This window comes from Puccinia triticina, chromosome 14A, assembly GCF_026914185.1.
Source record: "Puccinia triticina chromosome 14A, complete sequence".
Classification (NCBI taxonomy): Eukaryota; Fungi; Basidiomycota; class Pucciniomycetes; order Pucciniales; family Pucciniaceae; genus Puccinia; species Puccinia triticina.
Window position 1 is genome coordinate 336,129 of NC_070571.1, and position 17,601 is coordinate 353,729.

Here is a 17,601-nt window from a genome sequence, read left to right on the forward strand (position 1 = left end):
AATAACGCGTTATCTGGTAACGGTGGGAAGTTATGTTACAAAAATCCCGCTGGATAACGTAACGTAAGTAACTTCCCATTGTTGATTCTCCTCATCACCATGGCTGAAGACAACGGACTTAGTGAAGATAATGAAGACCAGGACCGGACTGATCACCCTTGCACCCCTCCTAACACAATCGATGATCCTATCAATGTCCCCCAATCCACCCGCCGGGAATCCAGCCGCATTCGTACTCCTAGCACTCGACCTGGCTTCATCCCAACTCTGACTCAAACCAAAACTCGTCGACCCGCCGCTTCATTCTCAGATGCACCAGCACAAACCAGTACCAAATGAAAAAAAAGAATGTTGCAGATTCCACCAATAAGGAAGTTTGAGCTGCAGGAGTGAAGCAAACCTCCCAATGTACAGGCCAAGTGATTAATGTCGATACAATTCAGGATTCGGACGATGTGTGGCTTGTGAATGGTGTCAGGATGGGTGCAGAATTTGAAGACTGCCAGAAAGTCATTGACAGTGCACGGAAAAACCCAAAGTTCAAAAAGTATGATGATTCTTCCCCCCCCAACCCGCCAAAACCCCCCAAAAAGTAGCCTATTGTCTTCCTCTTCCTCATTTATATTTAATTATTTCTCACTCCACATTTTTATTACTTTTTTTTCATTGGTTTTTTTTCTAATGTTGTACTTAGATCAGCGGTCATGTCCGACCCCATGGCTCTCCAATCAGCGGTTTTGGACCGCTGCGCTGCGCTGAATTTAGTGGTTTTTCCGCTGAAAAAAGTGTCAGCGCAGCGGTCCTGCCGCTGACAGACCGCTGATTTAGCGCGCTAATTATCAACATTTTTTTCCGGTGAGAACTATCAGCGCTTAGCACAGCGCTCCACCCGCTGAATGTCAGCGCAGCGCAGCGGGGCCGAAAACCGCTGCGCTGACCGCTTCACTGCGCTGTTTGCAGCGAAGCTGTTTCACCCTTGCTTCAGACACCCAGAACCACACCCCAGATAGCCCAGGATCACCACCAAAGAGGATACCACGCTCCCAGTATACCTACTGTCACAGGCGCCTAGGATATTGACAGTAAGTATCACTCTTTCACTGAACCTTGACTATCTCAGAGGTAAAACTCTATGTCTCTTGATTGTTCTCTCTCTTTTTGCTTTCTTCTTCCCAATCTTTGACCACAGGTCTGCACCTCTCTTGACATCATCAACCAAAGGATTCTGCTGCATCATATCATTCTTCTTCTGTGGTTTTTGTAAGAAAAAAACCATCTAGGTTTCTCTTTAAAGAACCTTGACTATCCAGACGGACATCCAAAAAATTGTGGCTGGATTAAACTTGTCTAATTCAGGAGCCCTCCATGTTTCTTTGGTGAGAGGAGGCTGTTGCACTCTCTAGCACAGCTTGGAAGCACTCCCTTAAGGAGGTAGCATTGCCAGTGGAAGTTAGTACCCACCAGATCAATAACTTTGAATATCTGCCAATCTTGAATCTGCTCAGTTTCTCTCTCCCTTTCCCTCTCTCTCTAATATTTTCAATTTTCTTATCCCAAGAAATCCAAATATTGCCCCCTTTTTTCTTGTGTCCTGCTGTCACTATAGAGACTCAGGCTCACAGTTCATTTGTGAAAATTCATCTTGGCTAGTAGTAGTAGACAACCAGAAATTGTAAAATTCTTGTAAATTTACGTAGAACTGGCTGAAAATTCAAGTTTCCAGATGCCTAAATAAAGATTCTCAAGGGAAAGTACATTTGTGGATATTAAAAGGCGCACCAGTATTCCCTTGCTCCTGGAGGCAGCTGGAGAAATAATTCAAAAGCTGGTCTGAGAACTCCAATGTGAACAGTCAATTCTTCAATTCCCAGGCACATCCCAGTGTGGTAAACACCTTTTTTCATGTAGATTAACATCTTCACATCTTTTCCACAACCATTTTCCATTACATTTCTCCTTTTCATATCATCATTTCATCAAAGGTACCTTTGTTTCCATGTGCATTATGCAACAACATTTTTTTGATTGCTCTTATCACATGTCCCTTCAGTAGAGCAAGCTGTGAGTTTCCTGAACAGCGGGCCTGCTGTATCCTGACCACTCAGAGTAATTGACATTGGGACAGCAAGAGGGGAACAAATATGTTGAGATAGTGTATTAGCATTTCCCTATGTAGTATGCTTCTAACCTATACACTCACAACTTAGCCTACATTATACATGTATATAGTCTAGTTGTTCTTCTTACTGTTATCCTTCCTCACTGAATGATCATTACAAGTTGACTCACTGTGCTAGGACCATGTCCTTGATACCTTGCCAATTTCTCTTGGTGTTGTGTCACCCAGTTACCCTCAACAAAACAAATATCTCATTAAAATCATTAAAAAAACTTGTGTCTGGCGGCTTGAATGTTGACAAAAGTGAACTATGGCCACATGGGGAAACGGATTGGCTCAGCATCCCCCTGTTTTCCCAGGGAGTGTTTTTTTTTCTTATTTAATATCCACCCTCATGTTTGTGCGAAAATTGGGGTGGACATTCACAAGCAGCTTGCACATGTACCCAGACTTGATGAGCAGTGTGTGTGTTTCATTGCACTGGGAGAGTCACATCTCAATGAAGACCAAATTCTGGTCATCCATCTGGGCTTTTCCAAGCTTGGTGGGCAGTACATACTGCCTAACAATCTCAGAAAGGCTGGCACAATGTCCATCCTTTACTGGCCATTGGGATGGGCTTCCACGACTCAAGGACCCCTGTCATTTGTTCACCACCATTTTTGGCCAAAAATTGCGGTGGAGAAGTGCAGTGCACATCAATTCACTGCCCCTCCAAGCTCAAGTCTGATGACCAGTACCTACTGGTCATGAAACTGGAAACGCCCTAGCCCAATGAACAGCACATACTGGCCATTGAGCTGGCCTTCCCAAGCTTGGTAGGCAGCATATACTGACCATCAAGCTCTCAAAAAACAAGCTGGATGGCCAGCATTTACTGGCCGCTGAGCCGGGAATTTCCCAGCCCAATGTACATACAGTAATTGCTGGTTCACCAATCTGGGTAAGGACATCCTCAATGACCAAGATGTATGTATCATTGGCTGGGCTTTCTGCAGACCAGTAACCTTTAATCAAGTGGAGGGTGCAATGTATCCACTAAATGGCTGGTGTACACCAGTCATTGAGATGAGAATTCATCCACTCAAGGGCCATACAAACCAGTCATTTAGTGGAGGATCTCTCCACTCCATGGCCAGCATAAATGGTCTTAAAGTGGAAGTTTTCCTAGCTCTATGGTCAATACAGAATTTTATCAAAGGTTTTCTCTACTTGATAGCATTCCAAACCAGTCATAAAGTGGAAGTTTTCTCCACTTGATGGCCATAATAAAAATAAATTGAAGGGTTTCTCCACTTGGTGGTGGGTAAAAACTAATCAGTGGAGAATCCCTGTGTGTAATGGCCACGCAGTGAAGAAACCCATTAGTTGAGTTTGACTCACCAGATCTAACAAGATATGATACATATCAGATCAATATGAGTTGAGTCTAAACATAAGACTAACCCACAATTCAGTTACACATGAGGCAACGGTTCATATCTGGCAGACTTCTAGAGAGACATGACGGTCTGCACTCTCTGGAAAGTGCAACACATCCCCCCCTGGTGACTAAACTTAGGTTTGTGGTTTTACATAAAAAAAGGTAAGAGTAATCAAGAGTTGATGTGATTGCTGAATTGAACAATGGGTGATAATGGAAGCACTGTTTAACTATTGTATGGGTTAAAATTTGCTGTAATAATATTGTGAGGGATAAACAGTCCCGGGTGGCGTGTTTGGATAGAGGGGGAAAAGAGCAGGAGGGGATTTGAGGCGCCTGGAGGCGCTTCAGGACCAAGGGGGGAACTGGAAGCGCTCAAGGGAAGCAGATGCTCAAGAGGATTCACATTGGAAATCATCAGGGCTGTGTAATGATCAGTACAGATCAGTAGCTTTGTAAACTATTTGATCATTGGAATCAATGATTCCATTCAGTTCTCTTTATATTAGATTACATCATATATTGGTTATGAATTTATATCATAATCAATAGCTTATGTGTGTAGGGAATGAGGCGTAACAGGGGATAAATGAGTGATACCTTACTTAAGGGTATTTCACATGTTTAGTACTTCGTCAAATCATTCTTGGGACGTGCCTGCCATGGGCTAGGCAATATTCTTGGTGGTTATGACAAGCGCATGTTGGACCCCATCTCTCAAACACTGACCACCTTTTACACCCCTCTGGGTAGATTCCAGTGGACCCGTATCCCGCAGGGCGCAACTAATTCTGTTTCTGTCTACCAGGCACAGATGATGTGGGTCCTGCAGGACAAGATCCCCGACTACGCCGGAGTTTTCATTGACAATGGGAGCATAAAGGGCCCGGTTTCAGAATATGACGGAGAGGTGCTTCCTTGGCACCCCGGCGTCAGGCGCTTCATTTGGGAGTACGCCACGACACTGGAGGAGTGTTGTTTTGTATTGAGGAGGCCGGGTTGATGGTATCAGCGTCCAAACTGGCGGCATGTATGCCTGCTTTGGAGATTGTTGGGCATGTGGCCTGCAAGGAGGGCCAGGGGATGGTAAAAAGTAAGTTCAACAAGATCCTGACCTGGCATAATCCAACCAACACTACCAAGGTTCGTGGTTTTCTGGGTGTGGTTGTGTACATACGGATGTTCATACAATCATTATCTCAGATTTGTCTACCTCTGCGGCGGCTGACACGGAAAGATGCCGACTTTTGCTGGAGAGAGGACTGTACAGAGGCCTTCAATTGGCTTACGTCCCTGGTAGGGATATCTTGTTGGTCAAGGTGAACTATGGTCCAAGTGCAGGACACCTTAAGCTTGTGGTGGATTCCAGCTTCCACGCAGCTGGAGCCATCCTCACTCAGGAGGACAACAACGGGCTTGATTGGCCCGCGCTCTAAAAGTCTCTACTATTATCTGATGTTGAATCAAGGTACTTCCAACTCAAAATCGAGTTGTGCGGGGTCACCCAAATTCTCAAGAAACTTCAAATTGTTCTCACTACCAACATGGATGAATTTGCAATGTCATATATTGATTAATATAGCGTATATTGATAAAATTATATTGATCAATTTTGTTTTTATTCCTCTTGATACATTTGTCTGTGTTCCATGTCTCCTTAATACTCTTCTACATTCTATCTCCTTCCCCCTGTGTTAGCTTCAAGCCACAGGAATCTTTCCATTTTTTTTGCCTCATAAAATTCATAAATTTCTAAATACACCAATTAATCAATTCTTCCTGGAAAAAAGACATTGCAAGTTTTAGGATTAATCCAGGGTAGCTGAGGGGTCTCAAAAATTTTAAATTGTTTTTTATTACTTCAACCATTGATGTTATAAGAAGTCTCCAAATCTAATTTTTTTCAAAAAGGAAAAACATTGACCTCTCACCACCAGGGATGCTTGGGGGGCACTCCCCAGGGAGTGCCTTACCTTGAATTTTTTTCATAACTCAGTGCAATGTCTACTACATCATATGTGTAATCAAACATGAAATGATATACAAATATATATGAAGTATCTATAACTCAGCTGGAACTCTTCTGTAGCGCAGGAGTAACTAAACTTGACCACAGAACACAAATTGTCTGTAACCAAAGTTTAACTAAAGTGCAAAGCACCACTCACACATTGTTTGTACCCAAGGGTGAAGTCAAGCTGAATAGTGTTGGAACCATTTCATCATCCTGTACCCATTGCTGTGGCCTCAACAGAATGTGATTGGTTTGTGATTTGTCACCCTATTGTACGCTTGGACGATAGGGTGACAAATCATAGTCCATCAGGGCAGTTACAGCCAAATATTTTTTAAATTTTACCCTCATTTACTCGGCAGAAATCCCCCTCTGGTATGGAAAGTGTCTGATTTGTCACCCTATTGTACGCGCGTATAATAGGGTGACAAATCACACACTTTTCAGACCAAAGGTTAATTTTTGCCAATGAAATGAGGGTGGCACAGTTTGGAAAAAAATCAGCTGGAAATGTCCCTCTGGTCTGGAAAGTATGTGACTTGTGTGTGATTTGTCAATCTATTGTACTAGGGTGACAAATCACACACTTTTCAGACCAGAGGGACATGTCCAGCTGAATTGTTTCCAAACCATGTCACCCTGATTTACTGGGAAAAAATTCACCTCTGGTCTGAAAAGTTTGTGATTTGTCACCCTATTGTACGCGGGTATAATAGGGTGACAAATCACAAAATTTCCAGACCAGAGGGGGACTTCTGCCGAGTAAATGAGGGTAAAATTTAAGAAAAAAATAGTGTAACTGCCCTGATGGAATATGATTTGTCACCCTATTGTACGCGCGTACAATAGGGTGACAAATCATACACCAATCACACATTTTTTAGAACAGAGGGGCATTTGTAGCCAATTGATTTATGAACTGTCTCACCCTTGTGTAACCAGCCAAAATACAGTTCTGCTGCTCTTGTGCAAATATTGAAACGTTTTGCACTTCTGATATTCTCTTTATCCAAATCTAGGCAGTTGCGTTTCAGGTGTGATATATATTTGATGGAGGCAGTTCACCCCAATGTAAGAAAAATTGTATAAGCAAGAGTTACCTGATTTTGAAATGTAGAACTTAAGTTAGGATTGACATGAGCTTGACTTCAAGACAAATTCAACAGAGTTGAATGATAGTTCACGTCTAACGGTTACATATCACTCCAAATTAGATTGGTCTATAGTTCTTGCCCAGTAATTGAAAAATTAACCATCACATTGTAAGGACTTCTGCCCCAGTTCAGACAAAAACTAACCCCAAATTCAGCTGTGGCACTCCCTGGGGAGTGCCCCCAAAGCTTCCCTGGTGCACATCTATCATAATACCATCCTGCATGCATTGTTAGTTTGTTGTGACCTTGAATTTACTGAATATACTAGAGGCCAAGGCGGCTTCGCCGCTGCAAACCCAAAATCCAGATTCTCCCCCCTTCCCCAAAGAGTAGTTCCACACCGGTCATTGGGAGGTGAGAGACCCCTCAGTGGCCGGCCCAACCGTTCATTGGGAGGTGAGAGACCCCTTGATGGCTGGTCTGACCGGTCATCGGGAGGTGAGACTCCTTGATGGCTGGTCCAACCGGTCATTGAGAGCGATGAGACCCCTTGATGGCCGGTCCGACCGGTCATTGAGAGGTGTGAGACCCCTTGATGACCAGTACTGAGCGGCCATTGAGAGGTATGAGACCCCTTGATGGCCGGTCCAACCGGTCATTGGGAGGTGAGAGACCCTTTGCTGGCCGGTCCAACCGGTCATTGGGAGGTGAGAGACCCCTCGATGGCCGGAACTGGCCGGTCATTGAGGTGTACTGTACTACAGAGTCCCCTCAATGACAGGTAAAGACCTGCCATTGACAGCTATGAGACCCCTCAATGGCTGGTCCGACCGGTCATCAGGGAGTGAGACACCCCTCAATGACCGGTTGGAAGGGCCATTGAGGTGTAATGTACTGCAGAGTTCCCTTGATGACCGGTACAGACCAGCCATTGAGAGGTATGAATCTCCTCAATGCCAGGCTGTTCTGGTCGTCAAGAGGTGTTACCTCCCTTGATGACCACACAGACCGGTCATCAAGAGCTGTGACTCCCCTCAATAACCGGCATAGACCAGTCATCGGAGAGGACGAGTGAATCTGCTTGATGCCAGGTCATCAAGAGGTGTGAGTCCCCCCAATAACCACTACAGATCAGCATCAAGACAAGATGGAGACCTACAGGACACAATCAGTTTATGTAACTACTCGCAGCCAAGTTCCTTGGTTTTGGAACATGTCCGGATAACCCTCACTGGTCATCTGGAAGATTCAAGCTCTCAACCTGACCTGTAAACACTCAGATGAGTGTGTACAGGCCAGCATCTTGTCTACCCAGGTGCAGGGCCCTGAAAACCAAGTTGTCAAGTTTTGGTTTGATGGATGTCAGGGCCCAGGGTGTGTGAGCTTGGTCGGATACTTAAAGGGCTGGGGGAGGGAAGCTGTTTGTCCCCCCAGGGGATCTGGTTTTGTCCACCCCCTCCCTGAAGGCCCCCTATTTCATTTGAGTAGGCCCCTTCTTGATTTCAAAAAACAAAAATCCCAAACCCAAACAAAACTTTAAACTCTGCACACAAAACAAGAAAATTTAAACTTTGAACTAACACAACACAAAAACATTTAAACTTTGAACTCACACAAAACAAAAACATTTGAACACACAAAAAAAAACTCACACAAAAACCATAATTCAAACTCAAACAAACCATAAACTCTTTACTGAAAAAAAACTCACACTTTTTAAACTTAAAGAACACAAATTTCAAACTTTTAATTTCTTCTGCCTGCAATTTCAATGAAATGCAGCATGACCCCATGAAGTCAGTTTCTGTGAAACTGTGGTTTTAATAAACTTGGATGTATGCATAAAATTATGCAAACCAACTTTGAACACCATATTTGAACACTTTAGGCCCTGTTTAGCACCAATATAAATACAGGTGATATAATCACCAATTAATTCAATAAAAAATACCAAATTCAACATAAAGCCTCCAATTTTTTTTAGGCAACCTATAGTGCTAGGGCTGGACCCCAAAGACGGGGTGGACAGGTATACCCGGATATCCGACCCAACGGGTCGGGGGCCAGCAGTGCTCTCTTCAAAAAATACCTGTTGGGTATTCTTGGGTATAAAAGTCGGGACACTCTGCTGATCTCACGGGGTCCGACGGGTATTTGGTCTCAGGGGTTGAGCACACCGGCCTTGCGCCTTGCAGCGGCGCAAGGCCGGTGTGCTCAACTTTTTGCGCCATCTGGCCGCCCGAGGCGCGGCATGAATAGGCATCCGGGTGCTCACACCTGATGCCAAAGCCCTGGGGAAGTTGTCTCAGGCATAAAGGTCCCGAAGTCCGACAAATAGGCGTAAGAGACCGGGTACCCGCGGGTATACCCTATAGTTCTGGGGCATATCCGCGGGTACCCGCCGCAAAAAATACCCGCATCTACCCGTCTACCCAACCCGTTATCCGCGGGTATTTCCATGGGAGCAAAACCTCTGGTTTTACTCCTTGGGTATTCCCGACGGGTATTACCACGGCAGGGCTGGAGGCTCTTGGGTATCACCCGGGGTCCAGCCCTATATATTGCTGGTCTCTTCAGCTGTGGACTCAGAATCAACTTATCCAGCCATCTCCAGCGCTATAATACCATTATATTGCTTCATAGTGCTGAAGATGGTTGAATCAGTTGAATCTGATTTCAAAGTTGAAGAGACTAGCACTGTAAGTTGCCTGCAAAATTTTTTGGACAATTTGGGTTGAATTTTGTATTTTTTATTGAATTAATTGGTGATTATATCATCTATATTTATACGGACTTACTTCGCGCACTGCAAAAAACTCTTCGCGCACTGCACAGTGCGCGCAGTCCCAAACACTTCGCGCACTGCGGGTGAAATACACAACTTTTTCAAGATTTTTTTTGACCAATCAATAGAACACCTTTTAATTGGTCTCTCTGAATTTTTTGGGAGTTTTTTGAAGCATTCTTCCACGTTAAAAAAAATCATAAAAAACCAGAACAAAGGTAGAATGTGGGGGCCTAAAAAACAAGGTTCCTATAGCCCAAAAATTCCAAATCATTTATTGAGTAATCCAAGTTTATTAAAGCCTCTGAATCACAAAACAAAAATTCAAGGGTTTCCCCTACAAATTACAAAAAAACACAAAAAAAATCAAGGGTTTCCCCTCTACAACTTCCAGAAAAAAAAACCCAAGGTTTTTCCTCTACAAATATCAAAATTAACAAAAAAAAACCACAATATTATAACAGCCAAAAATAGGACAATAATCTGCACCCAGCCGCCTAACATCAGCAAGCTGATGAACCGTGGCCCACCATCCATCCCTGTCTAGCAGGGTTAAAAAATGGTGAGAGGATGACCCCCAGCGCGCCGCATTGAAGGCATTATGCAAAGGGGGGCCAACAATTTTAACCCCTCAAACTGTGCAAGTGCAACAGCGGAGGGGGTGAGGACGAACCGCACGCTGGAAGTGCAGCGGCAGAGGACGCCCTGGGGATTTATTGAACCCAAGGACCTCCTATTTATACCCACCAACCAACATACAGCAGCTCCACCGCACTCCATGCAACAACAAAAAGCCACCGCCACGCCACTGCCCCAGTTACAAACCATGCAGCCCTGACGATGAAGGTTGCAATCTCGCCCTCGCCATCACTTCAAGGCTGTTGGCTGGCCAACTGTCTCCCACTCCACATTCCAACAACTGACCAACTATCTTCCCAAGAAGGCGTCGAACTGCCAGATTGCGCTCAACACTGACTTGGCCGTTGATAGCTTTATTGAATTAGTTAAATGCGGCGAGTACCCTGCGATCAACCTGGAAGTCACAAGCACCGAACAAACCCGACAAGCTCTAATGACCAGTATACTCAACGTCTCAGGAGGCGGTATGTTGCTTCCTTTGGAATATACTCTCCTACTATCTTAGCTAACACAATGTGAAACAGATATCGGGAAGAGAACGCCTTGGATTCTGATAAAGTAGCGACCCATGCGAAGCAACTCCGTCGCACTTCACGATTGCACAATGTAAGTCGCTACCGTTTCAGTTGCATTGTCAGGTGCCGGTACTAAATAAATCTCAGCACTCTTAATCCAACTTTAGCTTCGCCACACTCATCCACTACCCAAGCCTTTCGAACTTGGCTCCGATCATCCAAGCCTGCACCAGTGTCAATGACACTGATGACAAGGCCTCTCAAGCGATCCAAATCTCATACACCAAGAGCCAACCTAAGCGTTGTGTGGCTCGAGCTGTGCTATGGCGACACCCTCGAATTGACCAAATGATGTCCAGCACTACGACTGGTTCATCCAGGCCAGCGGCTTCTTCTCTCTCGGACTCGAAAGCACCGTCTGTATCATGTATCCTCTCTCCCACCTGAAACTCGTCCAGTCCATTAATCCAATCCCATCTCTCTCTATCTCTCTCTCTCTCTCCAGCTACCAATCCCTCAACTCATCACCAACTTCCGTCGGAAATCACTGGCCGGGCTCAGCTCGATGGTCCTGTTTGGCTGGCTGTTTGGGGACAGCTTCAAATCGATCTACCTGGTCTTCATCACCCCAGACTCGAACTCGATCCAATTCAAAATATGGTCAGTGGTGATCCCCGGATCCAGGAGCCCATCCCTTCTAACATCAATTTCTCTTGGACACAGTGCACTCTTTCAGCTGTCAATCGATATCTTGATCCTCGCCCAGGCGCTGATCTATCGGCGCCAGACCAAGCTGGATTCCATCGAGCTCGACGGCTCTCCCGACCACTCGGCTTCGGCGGTGTGAGCCCAACCTCTCCTGTCTGCTCTTGCCCCAGGCCAACCGTCACTCCAATGGCAGTCACACGGTATCCGGAGACAGCAGCCCTCTAGCCCTTATATCAGATGACAAAAATTGAAGTTGCAAAGAGCCTACAACATGAGTAGAACTGTCAAAGCTGCCAAGCCTTCTTTGGTGGGAGACAATGTGGATTGGATGTGTGCTCCGCCTGATTTTTGTTAATTACCACTCAAGGGGCCTCCAGCTTGTTCTTCTAAAGCTTTCTAGCTGTTAGAATTGGTTATTTTTGAGAAAAAATCATAATTTAATACACAAGAAAAACAAAACAAAAAACTTTTGAATGTCTCCAAGATTTGTTCTAAAATATCCTATCCCATTTTATTTGACTGACATGTAATCTCATGCCTCCCAGGCTTGGCATAGGACAAAATTACTTGTCTTGGATTCACTATTTATTGTCAAACCTTATTTGAGTATGTATACACAAATCTGTTTCAGCCACTGAAACCAAACTGTGCAGATTGAAAAAACCTCAACTATACCCTTGTATTTGACTGAAATGTACCCTCATTCCTCTAACAACATTACTGCCACATCAGAGTGATCACCCATGAGCTGGAAACATTTTTCTTCAAAAAGAAAACAAAAATATACAAAGCTGATTGCTTTCTGCAATCTGCATCTGTCACCTACATATGCACATCAATTTTCAGGCTGTAATATCATCAAACATAACAAGACAGAAAACATGTAGCACTGCCCCTTTGAGACTTTCACTGGTAGAGTTTTTCACAAGCTCACGGAATCATTCTTGGGGAAAGCCCTGCCATATGAAATTGAAGAGTATCTATGGAGCTTAAAGGAATAGATGATTGTCATCAATTTCACGGACTCTGCGTACAAGGAGGGATGCTGAGTGGTTTGGTAAATGCAAACAATTTCAACATGTTAATTTCAGGGCTGTGATGGCATTATAATTGGAGGGAGCTTAGTATGACACTACTATCAGGGAGCAAGGGGGCTTAAAAATTGTGGTTAGTATTTGGAGCGGCGAAGCCGCCTTGGCCTCTAGTGAAATATATAAGAACAGCTACTTTGATACTTTTGAGCCACTTTGTGCAAAAATAAGGGTATGCAAAATGAGGAAATTTCACCCCATGATAGCACATTGCCTCTAAAATATCCTCATTTTTCGGACCCTTATCCTTCCACAAATTAGCTAAAAATTTCTAAAAGAGCTGTCCTCATATCTTTAATTACTCAAGAAAATATTTGGAATTTTTGGGCAATGGGAACCTTGTTTTTAAGGCCCCCACATCCTACATTTGTTCTAGTTTTTCATGATTTTGTTAACACGGAAGAATGCTTCAAAAAACTCCCAAAAAATTCAGAGAGGCCAATTAAAAGGTGTTCTATTGATTGGTCAAAAAAAATCTTGAAAAAGTTGTGTATTTCACCCGCAGTGCGCGAAGTGTTTGGGACTGCGCGCACTGTGCAGTGCGCAAAGAGTTTTTTGCAGTGCGCGAAGTAAGTCCGTATTTATATTGGTGCCAAACGGGGCCTTAATCGCTCACACCTTGGCTATAGACTTGGAAGGTCTGCTCTACTTAGGGCCTGTACCATGGGCCTCAATTTTGAAAATTTTCATCTTTTTTTGCCCTGTACACAAAAATTGAAAACTAGCAGAGAGTTCAAATGTTGAAATTCTTCACATTTGGACTCAGGCCTACATTTTGGCTAGGCTCATTTTTTGTCCCAAGAAATTTTGAGGCAAATAAATTTGGAAAATTTCAATTTCAATGCCCTATGGTACAGGCCCTTAGTGCCTTTCTAGCCACCAGGAAAAATCAGTAGTCACTAGATGACAACTGACATGACAACTGCTCCAGCTGGCTATCCAGCCTCTAGTGCAATTTTCACAAGCTGATCCTCAGCTTTGTCCCAGGCCCAGCTGCTTCTCAGCCTTGGCCCAGGCCCAGCTGCTGCTCAGCCTTGGCCCAGGCCCAGCTGCTGCTCAGCCTTGGCCCAGGCCCAGCTGCTGCTCAGCCTTTGCCTGAGCATGAACGGGCATTGATAAATGCACACCCGTCCCCCGGGGGCACGCCCACGCCCACACCCTTCAAAAAGGGCGTGTGGGACCGCACGCCCTTTGGGCCTTTATCAAGGGTGTGCGACTCAAAGGGCGTGCAAGGGCGTGCACGCCCCCACATAGGCGTGCACAAGCATGCACCGTGCCTGCTTGCCGAGAGCCCCTCGGTGGGCAGGTGCAAGTACATATACCTGCTCGCCGAGAGCCCCTTGGCGGGTAAGTGTATGTATCCCTGCTCGCCGAGAAGGATAACTCTGGGCAAGCAGGCATACAGATCCCACCTCGCCAAGAGCCTCTTGGCGAGCAGGTATACATACACCTGCCCATCAAGCCTGTTCACCGAGAGCCCCTCGGCGGGTAGGTGCATTTATACCTGCTTGCCAAGAGAAATCCTTGGCAAGCAGGCATACAGATCCCACCTCGCCAAGAGCCTCTTGGCGAGCAGGTATACTTGCACCTGACTGCCAAGGGGCTCCCAACAAGCCATGGTGCACGCCCGTGAACGCCCATGTGGGGGGGGCGTGCACGCCCTCGCACGCCCATACAGAGGCGTGCATGCCCTTTGACTTGCACACCCTTGATAAAGGGCGTGCGGTCCACCTGACCAGTCCGCATATTCCCTTGAAGGATTGTTCCCGCGCGCGCGGGAGACATCCTTCAAGGGTGCATTACACCCAACCAGCGCCACACGCCCTTTTTGAGGGGCGTGGGCGAGGGCGTGCCCCCAGGGGACGGGTGTGCATTTATCAACACCCGTTCTTGCTCAGGCAAAGGCTGAGCAGTGGCTTGTCCTGTGCCAAGACTGAGGGGCAGCTGGGCCTGGGCCAAGGCTGAGCAGCAGCTGTGCCTGGGACAAAGCTGAGGAGCAGCTTGTGAAAAATGCAAGCTAGAGGCTTCAGCTGTGCCAAAATCAGCACTGAGCTGTGTGCCAGCCAGCCCTGAACTAGCAGATGGAGTAGCTTTGGAGCTGAAACCAGAGCTGTGTTATGTCAGTTGTCATCACTACTTTTTTTTCCTGGTGAGCACGCCTGTCCCTCCGCAGCAAAAACTGCACTGACCACGGGACTCGAACCCGCAGCCTTCTCCTCCACTCTCCAGGCAGTAGGAGGGAGACGATCTACCATTGATCTAAGCCAGCTTTCATTGTCCGCACCAATTGGTATTTATCATCAACACTAGTTCTATTTCGCAATTCGATTCCAAGCAGTTTGCATATTCAACATGGGGCACAATGCCGAGATGGCTGTAGTGGGACAACTTGGAACAAAAACCAATCACAGTATCCATTCTCCTCCGGGGTCTGATAACCAGAATGGCAATTGATGTCAAGTCATTCGGTACCGGGGTCGATGGCTCAGTGGACGATGGCCATCTCCCAAAACGTGCAAAACTCGAAGATGAAAGCATGAAAGCTGACGAGGATGGTCAACCCGACGCGAGTGCCTTCAGTTCAAAAAACCTCTTGAAATCTCTGGCGGCCGCTCTGAAGCTCGAACACGACCAATCAATCCCATACCGACACTCAGTTCTCAAGAATATATTCGACGACCAATTGTTACGTCAGGCCCGCGATGAAATCAGGAATGGGCTGTCATTTTCACTGAAAGAAACCGACATTTACAAGGTCAGGCCGCTCCTGATTAATAGATATGAACCTCGCCTTCTTTTATTGATGTGCTTTGTACCTTGGAAACTTATCCAAAATCGGGCCCAACAGGTGTTTCAAACAGGTTTGTATTCATGCATCTACGTCACATACCGGTCAAAGATGGGTCTAATGATGGGATTTGGAATGCTGACCAACGTTTTTTTCATGAATTGAACTGTATCTCATATTATTGCAGGCGATCTGGCGAACGTGGACGGTCTACCAGCAGAAGAAGCGCAGAAATTGAAACATGTTAAAACAGTCAGAGATGCCTTATATTCCAATGAATTCCGACAATTCCTCCATCAAGTCACTTCATGCGGGCCTCTATCCGGGAAACAGACCGATATGTCCATCAACAACTACCGCCAAGGATGTCGTAAGTACAAATGGAATTCAGACACATTTCTGTTATTCCTATTTGACGCTGATACTTATTCTGAATTAACAGATTTGCTGAATCATGACGATGTGATTGGAACCAGAAGAGTTTCCTATATCTTATACCTAACTGATCCCGATATTCCCTGGGAAGCCACAGATGGGGGATCCCTAGAACTATATCCAGTCGACTCAGACACTCGGCAACCGCTACCTATTCCAACATGTAAAATCTTGCCGAGCTGGAATACTTTCGTATTCTTCGTCGTTCAACCCGGCAAAAGTTTCCATTCGGTCGAAGAAGTTTTTAACTTGAAAAAGAGTCGGCTCAGTATTTCTGGATGGTTTCACTTACCCCACGAAGATGAGCCGGGATACTTAGATGGACTTCGAACCAAAGAAGAAGAGGAGAAACAACTCAAAAGTCTCGGTGCAAGCTTAGACCAACTTGTCAGTGTCTGCTAGTAATACTGCCTTTTAGACAAATTCCTGAACTGTTCTTTTTTTAATACATGCTATATCGACTGAAGAAAGGTAAAGGGGACGATGATTCACTGTGGGTGGATACCGAATTTCAGGCACCTGCTGAGCCTGCCTCGTTGTTGACTGCTAGTGATCTTCAGTATCTGAGTCAATTCATCGACCCCAGCTTCCTGAAAATCGAAGATATCTCCAGGCTCAAGGAGCGATTCGTTAGGGATTCGCACATTAGTTTGATGGGATTCCTCGACTACGACTTCTCGTGTCAACTCAAGCAGGCCGTTCTTGTCAATGAGGCCGAAGACCTCTTAGCACTTGCAAAAAATCCGCCTGAATCTCGATTGTATCCCAAACAGTTCCAGGGCCCTAGGTTTGAACTCGGACTCCAGGACGAATCTTGGGAGCTTGTAGGCCCGCCGCATAAACATCGCTACCTTACTCCATCGAAGACCGATCCGGCTAGCAGTAACTCGGCCAAACTGCAACTTTTGAATTTGCAGTCACTTTTCCAAAGCAGTGCCTTCGCCAAATGGCTCAACCTCATCACCACGTGCACTCCTACCTCTCACCATGTAATCCCTCGTCGATTCCGGCCTGGGTTGGACTATACTCTCGCCACATCGAACGAACAACAACTATTAGAACTTCACATGTCCTTGACCCCATCTTTGGGATGGGAGGACGGTGAATTGGGCGGATGGGATTGCTACATGACTTCCAGCGATGAAGATCAATCAGACCCCGCAGTTTACAAAGGTCCAGGTCCATCTGAAGGCGAGGAGGATGAGGATGACTCCACCTTGTTGACGATCCATCCTGGTTGGAATAAGTTAGACCTCGTCTTAAGAGACCCACAAATTCTTACATTTACAAAATACGTCAGCTCGAAGTCTCCTCAAAGCAAATGGGACATCAAAGCAGCCTACAAACTGCAGGAATGAGGAAGCTGCACGATCTGACGAATTATCAAACATGCATATTGCTCACGTGCATGAACGATCGGTCCCAGCACGGATTATACGATACCTTCCCTTCGGTTAATGCTTGCGCGCAAGGATTCAGTAGCAACCAATCACTACCGCAGTATACGCTCCTTGATTCTACTTTACTGAACCGAGTACCTCACAAGAATGTCCACCATCCAGATTCAAAACTCGACTTGTGCTTTATAAAACTTGCATGTTTCAACTTTTATCCTGCTCCTACATCCATGTATTCTAAATTATTGATACTTTATGCAAGACCGTTTAAGAATTAAGGCTGATATTCATGCGATTGACTACACCACGGGTGAAGCTCAACAAAATGATTGCGATTGCCAACCGATATGAACTTAACTAAGTCCCTCCTGGGCGCGAAGCCTTATGAAGCAACGACCTTTTCTGGCGTGAGAGGTATGCAGAAGTACACCTTCTTTTTTTGGCCACATCTTTGCCAAAACTCATCCAAAAAAAAATTGTACAGCATGTAATGAGTAGCCAAGAAGCTCAGCTACATTCTAGAATTTTCCTTTTATTTTTTAAGCAACATATTGCCACCAAACAACCCAAGGAATTGGAGTCTCAGTCTTTTC

The 17,601-nt window shown here is 45.5% G+C and overlaps 2 protein-coding genes across 2 annotated transcripts; both read left to right on the forward strand.

Moving 5' to 3' along the window:
- Positions 1-10,443: 10,443 nt before the first annotated feature.
- On the forward strand, positions 10,444-11,436 carry PtA15_14A18 (uncharacterized protein; the record flags this gene model as incomplete). Its single annotated transcript, XM_053162880.1, has 5 exons — positions 10,444-10,538; positions 10,599-10,680; positions 10,949-11,005; positions 11,095-11,249; positions 11,313-11,436. The coding sequence occupies 5 exons, from the start codon at positions 10,444-10,446 to the stop codon at positions 11,434-11,436; spliced, it is 513 nt and encodes a 170-aa protein (XP_053026693.1).
- Positions 11,437-14,831: 3,395 nt separating this feature from the next.
- On the forward strand, positions 14,832-16,969 carry PtA15_14A19 (uncharacterized protein; the record flags this gene model as incomplete). Its single annotated transcript, XM_053162890.1, has 5 exons — positions 14,832-15,143; positions 15,237-15,249; positions 15,364-15,546; positions 15,619-15,998; positions 16,079-16,969. The coding sequence occupies 5 exons, from the start codon at positions 14,832-14,834 to the stop codon at positions 16,967-16,969; spliced, it is 1,779 nt and encodes a 592-aa protein (XP_053026694.1).
- Between the last annotated feature and the right edge of the window lie 632 nt (positions 16,970-17,601).